The sequence below is a fragment of the Rhinopithecus bieti genome, unplaced genomic scaffold, assembly GCF_001698545.2.
Source record: "Rhinopithecus bieti isolate Rb0 unplaced genomic scaffold, ASM169854v2 scaffold_17971, whole genome shotgun sequence".
NCBI lineage: Eukaryota > Metazoa > Chordata > Mammalia > Primates > Cercopithecidae > Rhinopithecus > Rhinopithecus bieti.
In genome coordinates, this window is record NW_016809834.1 from 3,914,168 (window position 1) to 3,933,465 (window position 19,298).

Below are 19,298 nucleotides of genomic sequence, written 5' to 3' on the forward strand. Positions count from 1 at the left end.
TACTTAATTACTGCTCTTTCACTTTTAGCAAGCTATTAAATAGTGAGCAGAAAACAGGCCTGAAGCATTTCTCACCATCATGTTTATTAAGAGCAGCTCAGGATCACATAAGGGGAGAATTATATTTCCTATGTAAGCAGGTGGGTATATAAGATTGTAAAAAGAGAGCCTCAGTGAAAGAGTCCTGATGAGTAGGAGCAGATCATTATAACAGATGATGTGGGCAGACATCCCGCTGATATTTAGTACGGCTTAACACAGCCAGAACGGAATAAAACTTAATAGTGGTCAAGGTGGAGAGAAGGGATGAGTACTAATAAAGTAAACACAGCACATCCTGACGTTATATTCTGCTTCTCCTTTAAGTTAACACTGTACTGCAAAGAGAAAAGTTTTATAGCTATATTCCAGTTATCTGAACAGTTATTGGCACTGGGGGAAAATGTCTATGAAACTTTTCATGTATTTTCTTGACGAGATTTTCCTTTTGATTTTAACAGACAAAATTATGTTTGCCTTATTACCTAGATGATAGTTATTAAAGTACAAAAAATCCTTAAGCAGGTTATTAGCATCTTTAAAATATTTTAAAATTAAAGACATATTCCAAGTTCATGATAATTTTTGAAAACCTTTCTGCAAAGGAATATATTTTTTAAAAAATCAAGCCATAAATATGTGTGTATGTGGTAGAGATTTCAAATAGAAAAGAACATCAAAGTTTTAGTATGTTAGCACTTCTTAATGCTACTTACTGGAAAACACCAGTTAGACGAAGTGAAAAACATAAATCAAAGGGTGTAATTGAGACGGGCGGATCACGAGGTCAGGAGATCGAGACCATCCTGGCTAACAGGGTGAAACTCCGTCTCTACTAAAAAATACAAAAAACTAGCCGGGCGAGGTGGCGGGCGCCTGTAGTCCCAGCTACTTGGGAGGCTGAGGCAGGAGAATGGCGTAGACCCGGGAGGCGGAGCTTGCAGTGAGCTGAGATCCGGCCACTGCACTCCAGCCTGGGCGACAGAGCGAGACTCCGTCTCAAAAAAAAAAAAAAAAAAAAAAAAAAAAAAAAAAAAAAAAAAGGTGTAATTATTCTGGTATACACACATGACTTGTGCTTTCTAAAATATTATCAGTGAAAATAAATTTAAATATTCAAGAATTATTCCTTCATGAAGACATTTCCATTTCATTTTGAGGCTGTAAAACTCTTAAAGATAAGGACCACACTTCCCATCTTAATCTTTGCATCCAGAAAAAGAGATTAGAAAAATGGAATCAACATCTTAAGGTCCATAATTTCAGGAACTTGGCAGAATTAGACCACAGTAGGTTAATCTAAGTTGAACTAGGATGATTGCAAAATGCAATATTTTTACAAACCATGTTTAATCTCTCATATTTTCCTCTAAAATGCAGATGATTTTGATTTTTCTAAAGCCCCTCTGTGTCTGTTTTCCTATTATTATTTCACTATTATCCTGCATCGAAAACCTTACAAAACAATAAATTGAGTTTTAATTTGAAAAGTTTTGTTATTTCTTATTTCCTTTCTATTTTCTCTGATCAAGTGTCAAAATGAGAGCAACCCAAGTGAGAGAAAGGAAAAGGAAAGGACTGAAAACAAATGGCTGCTAATGCAGCTACATGGAGGAGACGGGCAACAGGAGAACATCAATTCCAAGCGGTTCTCAATAGGCACTAAAAACCTTAGCGAAAAGGTACCTCTTTACCATTTTAGAGAAAATATAAAATTCTAGGGATTTGATCAGAGAGAGAAGGAGAAACGGGGGAATATTATATCTTAGCATCAGAAGCCATTGAAAATCTCAGAGTGGATAAAGTTATAGCATACACGGTTTTGAGAACTTTTGTTAGTTGCATGAATATTGTTATTTGATACTCTTTAGTGTGAAAGTAACTCAAGAATGTCCATGGATTGGCTTCAATATTTTTTAATTTTTTTTCCTGCTATTGACTTCTCTTATGTTATTTTTGTGATTATGATTGTATGCAAAAATAAAATTATCGGATACAATGCGTCATGACATGGATGAGCACAGATTCATTGGATGAATTGGAATCTAATCACTTATTACACAAAGCAGATTTTGTTTACATGTATTAACATTTTATCTTACGTTGGCCACATAAGAGACACATAAATGCCATTTGATAATGACAGTATGGGGAGAAGTGAGATTCACAAGGTTTCTAAGCTCTCCTCATAACTGTAAAGATTATTAGCATTTTCATGCTACCAGGGTACTAATGTTTCTTTATAAAAAGCAGCTATTTGCCGAGCATGGTGACTCACACCCGTAATCCCAGCACTTTGGGAAGCCGAGGCAGGAGGATTCCTCAAGGCCAGAAGTTTGAGACCAGCCCGGGCAACACAGGGAGGGCCCTGCCATCTCTACAAAATATATTTTTAATTAGCTGGGCATGGATGGTGGCATGCACCTGTGGTCCTAGCTACTCAGGAGGCTGAGGTGAGATGATTGCTTGAGCCCTGAGCCCCTGCCCATTTTGAGGCTGCCGTGAGTTATGACTGTGCCACTGCATGAGCCTGGGCAACACTGTGAGACCCTGCTTTCAAAAAAAAAAACCGAACTATTTACCAAAAAAAAAAAAAAAAAAAAAATCTGACGGATAGTTATTTCCCCATTATGTTCATTTCTCCTAAATTCTCACAGCGACGATCTGCTATTCAAGAGTGATTTTGTATCACGAGCATGGGAATGACTGGGTACAAAGCAATCAGGTAAGAGACAGTGTAAAAGAGAGGAACAAAAATGGTATGAGGCAGTAGAAGATAGGTTTAAGTAACGATGTGTTGATGGAAGTATTTACACACCTCAAGATCATGCTTGTAATACATTTAAGAGCAGTAGCCTTTGTAATCACAAAAAAGACTCATTCCATGTTTCAAGAGATCAAGATACAGAGAAAGTCTTGCTTTCCTGCTCTCTTATGTGAATGAAGCACCTATTACAGCACAAACCAGAAAGAATTTTTTAAAACAATAGGAAACTAAGGAAAAAGCCTTCAATAAACGGTAGAAAAGAAAGAAGCCTAATAAATACCCTACATGTGGAAAACGGTGAATAAGCAGTATTTTATAGTCGGAGAAAAAGTAAAATCAATTGCATAATGGGAAAATAATTTTCTTAGCCAGAATATTCATTTCCTAATTTAGGTTTTTAAAACATAGTATCAAATAGGCCCTCTAAAACATTTGAGTCTTACTTTAAAAGAGCCTCAACTACTGTTTGTCAAAAGAGCACTTTTCTTGGAGAAAAATTTATCTATATTTTTATACTAGAACATCATTTTTCCTTTATTTGGTTAGTTCACAGATCCACATGATATGTTGTTAATCATTTTGATCCAAAATGGGTCAAGGAGACATACTAACTTACTGTAAAAATCTTTTAAAAAAAATACAGGGACTATCATGAACCAATGAAATATATGTTGTTAAAGTTTTTTATATGTACCTTCCAAAATAAATTACTGATTTTAGTGAATCAAAATTTAAGATTTCCTAATTGTTCTCTAAGTAATGTGTCATTTACAATTTTTATAAAAACATACAAATATTGTTCCAAATGTCTTCAGCATTAGACTTAATATTTGTTTCAAATTCCAGATAAAGTCAATATGATGGGCTCTGCACAATTGCTGTTATTTTGTGTTCATCAGTACCTATGATCTTGATCTACTTAATATGATTAACCAGAACTAAGGTAAGACCCAGAAGAACAGGGTCTGTGCCTAATTAGTTAAAGGACTTGGGCATGGCCCTTTTCATTTCTGGACCATATCTTCAACTACAAAAGAAGAAGAAAAAAAAAAGCTGGACTGAATTATCTCTAAAGTCTATTTTTCTATATTAATTATTTTATTATATTTATTTATTTATTTTTGAGACGGAGTTTTGCTCTTTTTGCCCAGGCTGGAATGCAATGGCATGATCTCAGCTCACTGCAACTTCTGCCTCCTGGGTTCAAGCGATTCTCCTGCCTCAGCCTCCCGAGTAGCTGGGATTACAGGCATGCGCCACCACGCCCGGCTAATTTTGTATTTTTAGTAGAGACAGGGTTTCTCCATATTGGTCAGGCTGGTCTCGAATTCCCAACCTTAGGTGATCCACGCGCCTAGGCCTCCCAAAGTGCTGTGATTACAGGCATGAGCCACCGCGCCTGGCCTATATTAATTATTTTATTGATCAAAAAGTTCTAATTCGGTACTACCCACAGTGTTGGTCTGTGATGAGGTAAGTAGCTTATCTGAGAGCATAAACTACCAAACTGTTACCCTCATCAAAAAAAAACAAAAAAAAAAAAAAAAATAAAAAAAAAAAGTCTTACAGTGAAAAAGAATCTCAGCTAAATTAAAGTGCATCTAGCAAGCTCCTTATCTTATTGAAACTTGTAGCAGTTCACAGAATGGCCTGAGTTCCACACTGTCCTAACACATTCTTCCTGCTCACTCAAATGACTGAGTATACCCCAGTTTGTACAGCAATATAAAAACATCAGTAGTCTTCTATTCTATGGCATGAGAGGAGTGAAATAATTTGCAGGATCAAGAATTGCACCCACCAAGCATGCAGTTGGGTAAGAGATTATACATGAAGTTTAGCCTACCAGGTGCACAGGCATAAGCCAAGGAAGCTTGGAAAATTAACCATGAATATGGTTATTATTACCATATCTCCAAATTTAAAATGAGGACATACGAAAGGACAGAAACAGGTTTATTTATGGGTTATCGAACTGAAACCAGTTATTTAAATAAAGAGCGTGGTGTTCACAGGAGGGTAAATATCATTGAGGAATACTGCATCTATTAGGGGTCCAAAAAATACAAAATTGTGTGAATACACAGACAAAATATTTTGAAACATAAATGCCCTAGAAAATGTAAAGGATGATGCACGTTCTATACACATTAGTCTAATCACTGAATATAAAAAATTGTTATTTTCAGAAGTTCCTATTTGTGGAACTTACAGCTCAGCAAATCTGAATATACTTTCACTAGAACAGTCTCAAAACTATGTTTAAAATAAAAAGAAGAAATATAAACTTACCTGATTTTATTATATAACTATGATATTTCAGTTAGAGATAATGGAATATTTTTAAAATACTTGTTAAATATTAAATATTTACATAAGAAGGGAAGGGGGGAGGTGAATTGAGATTCTCCCTCAGGGCAAAAATTACTATCTATGTTAGTGGATGACATTCTTATTATTCAGGTGCTCTGAGACATTCATTTGGTCAACGCTAGCTGCTCATATAAATAAGGCTGGAAATCTATAGTTACATATTTTTTAATTTGGAAATTTCATCACGAATGTATATAAATGATTAACCTTGGATTCATTTCACAAATTGTTACCTCAACAACAATGCTCTTTCTTTTACCCTTTGAAATTTTGCTTGTGAAATGATTTTTGTCTCTCCTATATATACATACACATATACCACAATTCTATATACATCACTTCATTTTAAATGTCTTTTAGTGCTCCTGAGTCCGACTGATGTAAGATGTTATTTTGAACATGCCAAAGCATCTAAACGGCTCCAGTCTTTTCTTTTCAGCCTGCATTCCTTGATAAGTGGCAAAGCTTCCCACTTATCAGTCACTCAAAGTGACTGTAGCTGTCAGTTGTGTACAAAGCGCAATCAGTTTGGAAGCGGAGACACCAGCATTTTTCTTCTCAGCTTGAAGCAAACACGTTTTGACTGCTAGTCATTCAATTTTAAAGCATTCTCAATTAGGGGCGGATGAAGATATAAAGAAAACACATCCTAAATACCTCCAGCAGGCAGCAGAAAAATTTTATTGTTATCTCTTGATTTACCTTCCAGCAGCCCTATCCCTCCTCTTTTTCTGGCTGCATGACACCGGTGCTCATGACAACATACCCTCGATCATGAAAAGATTGCCATAACATATTATACTAACTATCTGGGAAACCTCTCTTCGGGATTGTTTATGTTTTCTTGCTCTCTCTCTCTCTCTGTTTCTTCCTCTCTCTCTCTCTCAAATTGCCCCACAGATAGTCAAATAATTGACTTTTAAAATGAAAACAAACTCAATCTTTCCAACTTACTCTGTTTATTACTGATCAAGTTTTTATTCAATGAAAACATGAAATCTGATTGGATAATGAAAAGGAAAAGAAAAAAGTTAGCTAGAGAAAGAAACTCCACATGGGAGGGAAAAATAAAAAGAGTAAAATAAATCATGAGTGGCTATGTCAGACGATTCAGCAGCAGGTATGGATGTAGGTGTTGGCAAAGCCATGAAAAGGAATACAGAAGTAGAAAGAGAATTAAAAATATATTCAGAACTAAATGGTGGTAATTAGAGAAGAAAAATTATAAATATATACACACACATACACACACCCCTATATGCAACACACCCACACACCTATAAACAGAGAAGATAAAGGAAAAGTAAATGATCAAAAAAAGATATATAGAAACCTGAGTATGTACGTATGAACACACATACAATTCATATACAATGTATACACATAAATTAATATAAACCTGTAATTTAATACATGTATATGACATTAAAACTTGCTCATTAGTTCTCTTAGTTAAACATTTATGTACATTATAAAATTAGTTCACTTTTCTAATTTACTATGTAGATATAAGCCTCAACATAAGATAATTCTCTTTAAAGAGATGATATTCATCTATTATAAGCACAGCATCCTATTTTCTTAGCATTTATCGGTGAAAGTTTAGTAGTATGCACTATTTGCATATGTGGAAAATGTCTTTTCCTGATGTATAAATATTTATTTTCACCATTTATAAAAGGACAATCAATCTCTTGTTTTACTGCAGAAAGCAAAAATAAATTACTTTAAAAACAAATCCTGCCAAATTTGCCAACCTGGTAGATTTAACTCAGTTTGAAAGACCAATTAGTCTTATTTTCTAGACATCATCTGAATTAAAATCACTCATTACTATTCTAGTAAGAAGAGGGAGGAAGAAGGTACCCTTTCAGTTTACAAAGTACTCAACTGTCAGGGTCTCAGAATAACGAACATACATACACGCACACACACACACAGGCCTCAGTTCTATTATCTATAAAGTGGATATAATAACACAAACTGTCTGAATTCTTGCGCTGATAATGTAAGATGACCTCTGTAAAGTGCCAAATAATAAGCTATAGGCTGCTCCTTCTTCTTACCAGTACAGTACAAAGGGATCATATTTTTTCCCTATTTATAATGTCAAGTCAAAAATTTATTGAAATAGAACGACATTTCAAAGGTGGTATACTAAATAGTTCATGGCTTACAAATCCTAAGATTACTAATTTAACCTTATTTGCTACTGGAACCACTAATCTTTAAGATAGGAGATTTATGTACCCTAAACTGTTTGATAGGGTTACAAACCCTAGATATCTCTAGGGAGTTTTGGGATTAATTTGGATTGGGCTGTCAGAGGTGGCCTCCCTGACAAGTATGGCATTTGAAGAGATTTGAATGAAGTAAACATGTAAATTATATGATTAAAAAAGTATTCCAGGCCATGAGAATAACCAGTACAAATGACCTGATGGTAGAACACTCTCAGCATGTTCCAAGAAACCAAGAAGGACAGCACAATCACGTTTAAAAGATCACTCTAGCAGCTATGTGAAAAATCTACTTGGGGGGATAAACAAAGGAAGTAAGGTGAGCAACATGGTTAGGAGCTTACTGCAGTAGTCTGAGAAATGATGGTGAATTTAGACAAAAATGACGTTGGTCAATTTGACAGATGTTGGACACAAAACGAATGTAGATGGATTACTTGTGAGATGTGAAAGAATGAGGATTCCAGGATGTCTCCCAGGTATTAGCCACAGAAAACAGACAAATGGTATCATATTCAGAGGAGGGGAAACTGGGAAAGAATGAGTGGGGAAGATAATTAAAGGATATGTTTTTGAAGTGTGAACTTTGAAGTGCCTATTAGGTATCCATTCGTATTAGTCTGTTCTCACAATGCTAATGAAGACATATCTAAGACTGAGTAGTTTATAAAGGAAAGAAGTTTAATAAACTCACAGTTCCACGTGGCTGGGGAGACCACACAATCATGGCGGAGATGAAGGAAGAGCAATGGGACGTCTTACATGGTGGCAGGCAACAGAGAGCTTGTGCAGGGGAACTCCCCTTTAAAAAACCATCAGATCTCATGAGACTTACTCACTATCATGAGAAGAGCATGGGATACACCCACTCCCATGATTCAATTACCTCCCACTGGGTCCCTCCCACGACATGTGGGAATTATGGGAGCTACAATTCAAGATGAGACTTGGGTGGGGACACAGGCAAACCGTATCACCATTTAAATGGAACTGGGGTATCTGACTCTGAAGATCAGGAGAGACATTTAGGTTGGAGAGACAAATTTTGGAATATTACTTTCAGGGTGACATATAAAACCACTGACCAACTGAGACCGTTTAGAAAGTAAGTGTAGATATGGAAGTCAGATGATGGAGCATTATCACAATTCAGCCTTTTAAGGACGGGCAGAGAATCTACCAAATAAGACTGGGAATAAGAAATAGAAACTTAAAGAGAAAAGCAAAGTGTGGTGTTTTAGAGGCTGTACTGAAAAGTATTACAAAAATATGGGAGTGATCAAATTTTTCAAATGCTGCTGTAAGGTCAAGTATGATGAAGACTGAGAATTTGTCATTGCTAGAATATACTCTTTGTAGAAGAAGCTATCCCAGTTTTTCCTTTTGCTTCTCCTTCAAGGGAAAACTAGGGATAAGCCTAGTGGCATACAGGTGTCCTTAATTCCCTACTCATCTTTTCTTTCCCAATTTATTCACCTGTTTGGCTCTCTTTCCTGAAGAATAATGGTGTTAAATACACACATCCCCGAGAGAGAGAGAGAGAGAGACAGAGAGAGAGAGAGAGAGAGACAGAAAGAGAGAGAGAGAGAGAGAGAGAGAGAAGTCAGTTTCTCACTGTTTGTAAGTTACATGAAAATGTATTAGCAAAAGCTCAAAAGAGTAGAAGTTAGTACTCTGTATAGGGAGCTGAAGCAAATTTGCCATATGTTAGAGATGTCTGGAATGTATGTCTTGAATCATGATGTAACTCTGCTCTTCATAGAGTAACTCGTTTTGTTAACATTCTGTTAATTTCAATGGCATTTATTTTTCTGCCTATTTGTTAACTCTTTTCAAAGACAGGAGGTAAAAATTCATTCTAAAGACTTTATGAGTACTCACAGCTATGGCATTTATTTTACCACACTATTGTGTAAATTAAAGTAAAATAAAAAGTGGTTCATTTTGGACCAACATACTGACTTTGGCCAATATTCCCAAATCTTTCTGTTGTTGTTGACTTGCTTTGTTTTGTTTCTACTACTTGAAAATTACATTCCCAGGGTCATATCTAAGCACTGACAGCCCCTATTTTGTTGAGAATATGGAAATATGGACTACAGAGCCTCAGTGAGAAACAGTTCAAGTTTGTCCACAGGTAATTTTGTTTGGGAAGAAGTTGAAAAGTCATGGGAAAAATGACTGTCAGTCTGCCTTCTGGGCCAATCTCAATGATTCCAGAATGGCCATATTTACAACTTGTGAAAAAGCAGCTGCTCCAGACACATGGCAGGTTTGGATAAAATGTTCCCAATGCTGAAGCTCGCTGGTTCTGCGGCTCCTGATATTTCAGTTTACATGCAGATCTCTTTCTTTGACCATTAGCAACACTTAACCCAAAGCTTAAAACATACTCTAAATAGATTAAATGAACTAGGATTCACTTCAGAAATCACCCCCCCCCCCCCCCCCTTACTGCAAAGATTGAAGAAGAAAAGAAACACAAGAAATGGGAAAACAGGAAAATTAAAAATAATAAAGAAATTGAATTCCAGATTTAAAAAAAGAAAGAAAAATGTCCTTCCATTAAGTGCATTTTTTAGTTTTTTTTTTTTTTTTTTTGTGAGAAAGCTCAAGTCAGGATTAAGTTATAAAACAAGGATTACACTTCTAAACATTGTTATCAGCATCACGTCAACATAGTAATCAGCTTAAAAGCAATACAGACTTTGTTATTTCAAATAGGGTCTCAATAAAATATTAAAAGTTCAAAATATCAAAGACATAGAGTAGTTAAAAATCCTATATAAATATAACCTCTCATGTTTGATAAATTCATCCAAAACAGGGGGTCACAGGGCTAGAAAGCACATATCCAGGGAAAGGGGATTCTGGAGGTTTTATTTAATCATAAGAGTTTGGAGCAATTTATGGAGATAATAAGATCAACAACATAAGGAGAAAAAAATAACAGAAATTGGCAGTTGGGAGTGAGAGAAGAGGAGATACACCATCCTCATCTGACAAGGCAAGTGCCAAGGAACACTTTATACTCGATTGAACAAGAAAAGGGGTTGTAAGTAAAATGAAGTTTAATAGTACCTACTCAATACATTTAAATAATATATAACTGTATCTTGAGGAAGGGGAAAGGAGAGGATATCAGAGTGGCAATAGGGGAGCTAGTAAATCTTCATGTTTCCTGGATCATGGTATTTAAAGTTGGTAAGTCAGAAATAGCACTATCATTAAATTTTTTGATAGAGAAGTAAATACTAGGAGGAAGTCTATCAAAAAATAAAACTTGAAGATTTTAAAGTGGCTCCTTCTGAGTAAAAGAAGAGTAAAGCATAGAGAACTGGGTTTGAGATGGTTGCTTTCATTTCTTTTTGGTACTTTCTTAGCCATGTAGCATGTGTTGTATCAATGAAGATGAAAATATATACACCTGTCAATCTGTATCTCTGTCTACAGAGACAGGTTTGCCTAGACAGAGAAATCAGATGAATGACTGGATTTCTACCATTAGGTAACTGCCAGGAGATGTACTGAAAAAAAGAGAGAATACTTAAGGAATTTTAAAGTGGCTCCCTCTGAGTGCAAGGACAGGGCTGCAGGCAGTTATCCTTACGAACCCTTCAGCGCAGGCCACCTGTCTTCTCAAATGGAAGTTACGCATCCAGAAAATACAAAGAAGAAAGTCATCCTTAAAGCTCCTTCTTTATATCTCCATATTTCCTCCTCTTCTAATCTATCTGAATGCCAAGAAATTGTATCCTGTCCAGTTATGATGTATAACGTTAGTTGGAGCTCAAGGAGTTAATGCATGTCTTTCTCAGGTTGAAATGCTACCTTAACTGCACAGTGTTTATTTTTGGCATTTACAGACTCCAAAAGAGACAAGGTTACTTTGTAATCTCTTTGTGCTCTTGTATGTGTGTAGGGTCTTTCGAGGGGGGTAAAATGCCTACCACACTCAGGGAAAGAAATCATAAATCAGCAGGTCAGTCAGGTACATACTATTATTTCACCTTTAACATTATGTTTCAGTACAATATTTCAATGGATTTCTTTCTGCATAATAATTTTTCAAGAATTACCAAAACTCTAATGAGCTCAGAGAACTTTGGTGCCAATAAAATGAAACCTTTATCACAAATTAGTTGAGCCCATGACTGCAACTTAATCATTCAATTGTATATAAGTCAAGTTGTATTTTCACTGTGTAGGAATAAGTTTCCAGGAAAAGAAAACTCATTTTAAAACTTAGGGCCATTAAGCCTTAAATGGTAGAATATTGGTAAAATAAAAATGAACTGGGCCAAAACTCAGGTAACTTGGAATTGAGCCATCGTTCCACAAGAAACAACTTATGTGACACTGGGAAACATTTCTAACCTTACTTAGTTTTAGTTTATAAATGTCAAAATGAGAGATAGATAGGTCTAAATAAAGCCTTTCTAAAAACCTCTTATAGTTCTAAAATCATATGAATATGGAACACTGAACTCACAGATTTTAGTGACTATTACCATGTAAAGTATATTCTTTTTTTTTTTTTCCCTAGAAATTCTCCTCTGGCTGGAAACATTCATGAATTGCTCATCACTGGAAATACAGAAAGAACACATTTTTCTCTCTAATGACTTTGGCAAAAATGTTTAGCCCATGTACTTGGTAAATACCAGTCACAATCCCACTTAATCTTCAGAGAACCAGGTGTCAGTTAGGTATTATATTTCCTTTTTTATAGATTGGAATAATGAAACTCAGAGGGAGTAAACAATTTTCTCAAGATCACACCGCAGATATCAGATGTGAAGATGCAAAGACTGAGTTCAGGTATATCTTATTCCAGATCACTGTTCTCAATCTTTTTTTTAAAAAACTACTCAACATAATTAAAATTGCATTTCATACAGGTAATTATAATCCTATACCACCGAAAGCAACCAAGTTCCTTCCTATATACTATGCAATGCACACTGTCAAACTAACAATACAAGAGAATGGAAATATTTTCTTGGCTCTGCCCTTAGGTTCAGACAGAATCAGTGACCCAAAGCTATGACTAGTCCTGCACATGCTTACCTTATGAATCAGAAACAATGACAGGAGATTATTAAATACCAATTCTTTGCTTGCAAGAGAACACAATGAACAATAGTTGGAAAAGTTAATCAGATGGGGAAATGGGGTAAATTTTTGGAATCTCTTATAAAAGTTCTAACACTGATGCCCTGGTATGGGAATCATAAAATATACAGTTGAAAAGAAGTACAGTATCTTTAAACTTGCACTTAAAAAGTATCTTAAGTAGATTTCATGATAGAACACATTGTCAGATTAGCCCTATTAGTTGCTATAAAGAACCTTAAATTCCATTAAGCATTATTGAAAAGGGGGAAGAAACTTATAACTAGGACATACTTCTCACACACATGCCCAAAATTATAGAAACCCTGTCCCACCAGAAGCTTCAAGATGAAAGGAAACTTAGGTCTCCAGGAACACTCAATTTGTTGTCATAATGAAAGCTGTGTAGAGGTCACTCAGTCACTTCCTGTAAAACAGTGAATCAGGTCAAGATGAACCACTGGTCCAGGATCTTTATTGGAAACATAAATCAACTGACTATCAATATTAGAAACAGGCTGATTTGATGTGAAAAAGAAAATACAAAATAAAATTGCTAAAAGATGGGGACTGTAGAACAGTCAACAGAATAAGAGGGGAAAAAAAGAGCTTCCCTTCCAAAATAATCTAGAATGATATATTATTCTTAAATATTTAAAAATTTCATCTCATGTATTGATGTGCATTCAAGTCAGCTTGATACAGTAAATTGAAATTTAAAATTCTCTTTTAAGTCAATCAACAAAAATATTAGAGGGAAATATTCCTGAATAGTAGAAAAATAAGACAAACTTCTTAGTGCTTCTAAAATTAAGAGTCTCATAGAAAAGTGGACATGTTCTTGAGGGAAGATGGATGGTTCTCGTATTTGTAGAGTAAACTGATTTATGATACTGCAAACAATAACAGAAAACATTCTTAATACTTAATGAATTAGGTGGGTCAACCTGGCAGAAGACTGTAACCCTATAAAGTCTTTATAAGGAAGAAATGTAGATTGAGTTTTTAATCCAGTTAGAATTATGTAGTTTTAGAGCTAAGGTTGCTTTTTAAAGAAATATAAATAGTTCATAAAGAACTGAACCTGAGCAATTAAATAAAACTGGTTCACTTGCTGATTCTTATGGCATTTTCTCCAGAGTAAGTTTACCTACCACCAGTTACCTACTACCAGTTAAATGTATCACCACTCTTTTCATCAGAGGTTGAGAAAGATTTTAAAATGTCAAGAGAAACTTGAAATAACCTGGATGTGATGATTAATTTTAGGTGTCAAGCTGTCTGGATTAAGGATTACCTAGCAACCTGGTAAAACATTATGCTGTGGTGTGTTGTGAGGTTGCTTTCTGAGGAGATTAGCACGTGAATCTAAGTGGCCTAGGTGGGGAACATTCACCCTCTCAATGTGGACAGGGACCATCTAATCTTCTGAGGATCCAGAGAGTACAAAAACAGAGAAAAGGTGAATGCATGGATCTGTCTGGTGGGACTGGGATACACTCTTCTTCTGTCCTTAGACATCAACTTCAGGCTCCTTGTCTTTGTACTCCAGGACTTACACTTGCAGCTTCCTGGGTTCTGAGGCCACTGGCCTTGGAGTGAAAGTTTTATCAACAGCTTCCCTGGTTCTGAGGCCTTTGGACTTGGACTGAAAACCATGCCGCCTGCCTCCCAGTGTCTCCAGCTTGCAGAAGGCCTGTTGCAGGACTTAGCCTCCATCATTGGCTCACACCAATCACCCAGTAAGTCCCTTCTCACATATCTATCTATATCTACATCTATATTTATATTTATATCTATCTGTATCATCTATATCTATATCTTCTATTGATTCTGTGACTCTGGGGAACCCTGAGTAATACACCGGGGTATTAGGGTATGTAAATGTTTGTGCATACACACAAACAAACAAACTTGTTCATGCTTTTTAAATCAAATGACATATATTTCAAATGGAATAAAGATGTCTAAATTGACTTCTCTTTTAGCGAGATCTCACAAGAACAATAAGCAAAATGTAGGAAAATATTATCTTCCCTGTCATTTGACATATCCATCAAATGAAAAAAATTGCCCAGCTCTAACTCTTACCAATCGAATCCACACTGCAGATCTGTCTAACCCATTTGATGTATTGGATTCCTTTGCTAAAACTGGACCAAGATAATGTATTTTGTATTCATATATGAAACAAACATTTTAAAGGCATACTTAATTGTGGACTATAAAACACTACAGTCATCAATACACTACACTCCATCAATATATGCATTGTTTTCTAAGGTCTGGAGCAACAACGGTACAAAACATCTAAGAAAGTACAATCAGGATGAATAAGTTAGTATGTTTATTTCTACAAGGTATCAAGGAACTGTATTAAAAAAAAGTAGATCAAAATTCTAGATGAGTATTTTCAAATGTCAAATAAGATAATATACAGTAAATTATTTTGTGAGCATTCAATTATATATCCATTTTTAATTAAAATAAATCTTAAAATATTTGTTATACACTCCAATTGCCTTTTGTGATAGCAGATTCTATATTTACTAGTCTTTATCCTTCCCTATGCTTCCATGAAAAATGAGGCAGTAGGAAGAAGGAGAAAAGGAAAGAAAAAACATTCTAAAATGAAACATGGCAATGATTTATGTGGTGGGAAAATTAGTCTGTTCTACATTTTTAATGTCCTATTTCTATATATTCCACCACATCAGAGCTTTCCATAATTGTTTGAACAATATCAGAGTAGACTCAATAATTCAAATATGTTGTTACTTTCTAACTGTTAAGTGTTTATAAGACTTCTCCAAAGTAACAATTGACAAAATATATTTCAGAACTATACTTTACTGAATATACTGGAAGCTGTGAAAATGAATTTCTTTCAGGTTATCAGTCTTGCTCAGTACTTATTTGTTGCCTGAAAGGGTTTTGACTCTGTCAGTTTCATTTATCTGCACTAACCCTAGAAAGAAGACAAATATATTTATATATCTCAATATCTCAATGTTTCCCTCAAATTACTTTCAGTGTGACTTTATTTCCTTTAGGGACTTTTTCTTTTCCCACTCTGAAATAGTAGAGGCTGGCTGCTTAACACTTGGATCAAATAGAAATTCTACGCTTTTAAAATTCTCATACTCCACACAAGTTCTATTATAGTCAGAAAACTTTGCTTCTTATCCTAGCTCTACCAGTTTCTAATTGTGTGGTCTTGGGCATGTTGTTAAACTTGGCCTTTGCTCTCTGGAATATAGTTCCTATAGTTATAGAATTTCTAGAACATATCATTTTAAGTGCTTTTCATTAAAATGTTCTGACTTATAAATTATAGTACTTCATGCTCTGAAGCAAGAATCCATCTATTTCAACTTTCTGTCATTATGACAGGGCTTAAAATCCACATTGTGAATGTAGTGGTCATAATTGTGGAATAATTCCTAAGAAAGCACTGAAGGTGTTGGCTAATCTAATTGGTCAGAACAGTTTATTGAGCTTTACACACATTTACAATAGGAGTTGAAATCTATTTTTGCCATTCTGTATAACCAAGGACTGATTTCAGTATCACAGAAATTATAAAAATCTAAAACTATTGGTACACTTGTCAAATTGCAGTGACATCAAGTGACTACCACGTTGCTGATTATGGAATTACCTTACTTAGAATAGGAAAGTGCCATAACAATATTAATATCTATGTTTTGATAATTAAAAAAAAATTAAATGCAGGTAACCAGCTACCATCGACTAAAGTCAGTGTACTTTGAACAACATGAAGTTCAATGAACAGTTTTAAACCACTGAAATGAATAATCAAACTTCAGATATGAATGGATTGTAACATGTTAGAAATGTGCTGATCATAATTACAGTTAAGGAGGGGAAAGGTCCCTGGCTGGAACATCTTACTGAACTTCCACTGTCTCACTGAAGCTATCTACAGGTCATTAAAATCCCAGGTAGAATAAGAAAGAAGGAACAGTGACAGGTCCGTTAAATCCATCGAAACTACGTGTGCCTGACTCAAATAGATACAATGGGAGAAATCTGGATGGCAAAGAAGTTAAAACAAGATTAATACAAGAGTGAAATAATTTTGACACATTTGCTTCCTGTCATTTATGATATTTACACTTAATAAAATATGTTGGATCTCAAGATATAACTTCAAGAGAATCATGAATTTCTCTCCAGATTAGCATACTGCAAAGCTAACAGTTGCCTCCAGATGGATGATGTTACATGGGGTTGGATTCACAGCTCCACGAATTAGGTTCCTTGATAGTCACAGCAAGTGAGTACTGAGCACTTACTAGGTGCCCTGACACTATGCTAAGGCTCTTTATCCATGATTTCCTTTAATCCTCAAAAATCTCTATATGAAGTAAGTGCTGTTGAGAAAGCAAACTGTCAGAAGGGAAACAAAGCTGAACTTTTGTCAAAGTTTATGACACTAGCAAGTGGTGGAAACAAGACATCACTGGAAACTTTTTTTCTTTTTGTTACCAATACAGCTGCTGCCTCCTGTATTGATGCTCCTTATCATTGCAAATTTCCAAATAACGAAAATATGGAGGTCCTACAGCCTTCAGGCTTGTTTTCTCCAGGCAAAACCACAGGTAAATCAACTTCAACACCAAATTATTACCATCCCTGTGTTTCACCTTTATCACACATGGCTCTCCGGCATACAATAATAAAGTTCTCCCTGGCACTACTTCTCTAACTGAAAACCTAGGTACCTTTCTGCTTTGGTTCCCTGCACTTACCCAGTTAAGAACACTTATAGACACAATTTAACATTAAAATATAGATAAAATGAAACTTTTATCTACAATCATTTCTTCTCAGCATAAGATGAAAATAACTGTTAGTTTGCTTAGATTGAAGCTCCCTGACACAGTAGGGCCTGTGACTGACAGACACCATTTGCAAGATTCGCATGGCAGAGGAGGTGCTATGTCATGAATTAGCCTGAAAGTCATTTTATTTTGGAGGTCATTTCAGTTAGATATTTAAGGATAAGAAACAGAAAATATTTTTTTAAAATTGTAAGTATATTGAAATTATGATTTCTGACCTGGATCTGTTGCTGGAGCAAATTGATTTTGTGTTGTTGCTGCAGAAGCTGCTGCTGTTGTCTTGCAATCTGTGAAGAAATTGCACATGAGAAATTTACAAGTATATTGGAGTCCGGGAGGGAAGTTACTAATGTTCTGTTTCTCAAAGTTTGATTTGACACTGATTAAGATGATGAAAATAGATGTGTCTGTGCTCTGAAATTTTCCACAATTCATCCTAAGATCAAGGAAGATATTTAGTCTTTAGGAACAGTTATGTTTCTTTTGGCCTAAAACAAATGAAGTCTAAGATACTAGGACAGTGATCAATCCCAGAAAGAATGTCTGATTTTCAAACATTCCTCTTTCTGGTGATAAATTAAGAAAGGTGCTGCTTCTGACATTTTCAGCCTTTCACTATGACAGAGTGCTTCACAAATGGGGAGGGGGAGGTTTAAGACTGAGGAGTTCAGAGTAGCACAAAGTATTGCAAGACACTGTATTTATTAGTAAAGTTTTTGTATTTTTTTGTTTGTAGGTAAATAATTTTCTTATTACTGCCTCTCACAAACCCCTAACCAACAATTCAATGCATACTATTGTGGTTTCTGCTTCCCTGTCTCTACCAAAATGATTCTTAAGAAGGTTGCCAATCACATCCATTATTTTAAAATTCTGAAGCATTTTTCAGTCATCACCTTTTGACCTCATTAGAATTCAACACTCAAATGCTTTCCCCTGATCAGGAACTTTATCTGTTGCCTTCTGTGACATCATCATACTTTCCTGGTTTCATCTTTGCCTCTCATGTCTTCTCCTTCTTAGTCACCTTTAATGGCTCTTTCCAGACATTAAATGTTATAATTCTCTGATACTCAATTTTAGACTCTGTTCTTTTCCTTTGTACTTACTTCCATATGTAAGCCAAGTGCTTCTAAATTTGCTTCTCTAGTCTAGACCTTTGTTTTAAGCATCAGGTCCATTTATTGAGAGACTTATTCAAAGGAACCTCAAGTTCAACAAGCCCCAAACTAAATTTGAGATTTAGCCTTCCATATAGTCATCTTAAGTATTTCCTAACTTAGAGAACAGGACAATCACTTCCCACTCCCACTGTTATTTGCATTTATGACACCCTCTACATTTACTTAATATTATGTCCATGCTATGACTTTATATTTGTTGTTAACATATTTCTGTCTCCTAGGGAGAAGTCCATAAATTCAGTGAGGGTAGAGGCCATGTATATTTTACTCACTGTTCTCAGTAAGTCCATTATAAAAGCAATGCTGAATGGATATCTGATAAGAATGCATGAATAGATGAAATGAAAATTGCAAATATTTCATCACATGGGATAGGATGTAACTTCTAACATCTTGAAACTTATCAGTCTCTTATAAATAAGTTCTAGATCTCATTCTCATCAAGTAATAGTCACTAACATTTTATTTTTTTAAAATCTCTTAACCTTTATACCTGAAAGTCAAAAACTCAGGAAAAAACTCACACATCACCGTGAATAAAATAACCCATGTGATAAGGATGAGTCTACATGGCTGCACAAAAAAAATTATTTCCCTATGGATGTTGGTATAATTATAATTATTTTAATGCTTTAATTTTATCTTTGGAATATAGTAAAAAAAATACATTTTTTTCTTTCTTCTTTTTTTTTTTCTTTTTTTTTTTTTTTTT

The 19,298-nt window shown here is 35.1% G+C and overlaps 1 protein-coding gene across 1 annotated transcript in view; it reads right to left on the reverse strand.

Moving 5' to 3' along the window:
- The window catches only part of SOX5 (SRY-box transcription factor 5), a 437,995-nt gene that overhangs the window by 191,182 nt on the left and 227,515 nt on the right, over window positions 1-19,298 (reverse strand). Inside the window, 1 exon segment of the mRNA XM_017890553.1 lies at window positions 17,621-17,689. Within this exon segment, the coding sequence (XP_017746042.1) occupies window positions 17,621-17,689 (69 nt within the window).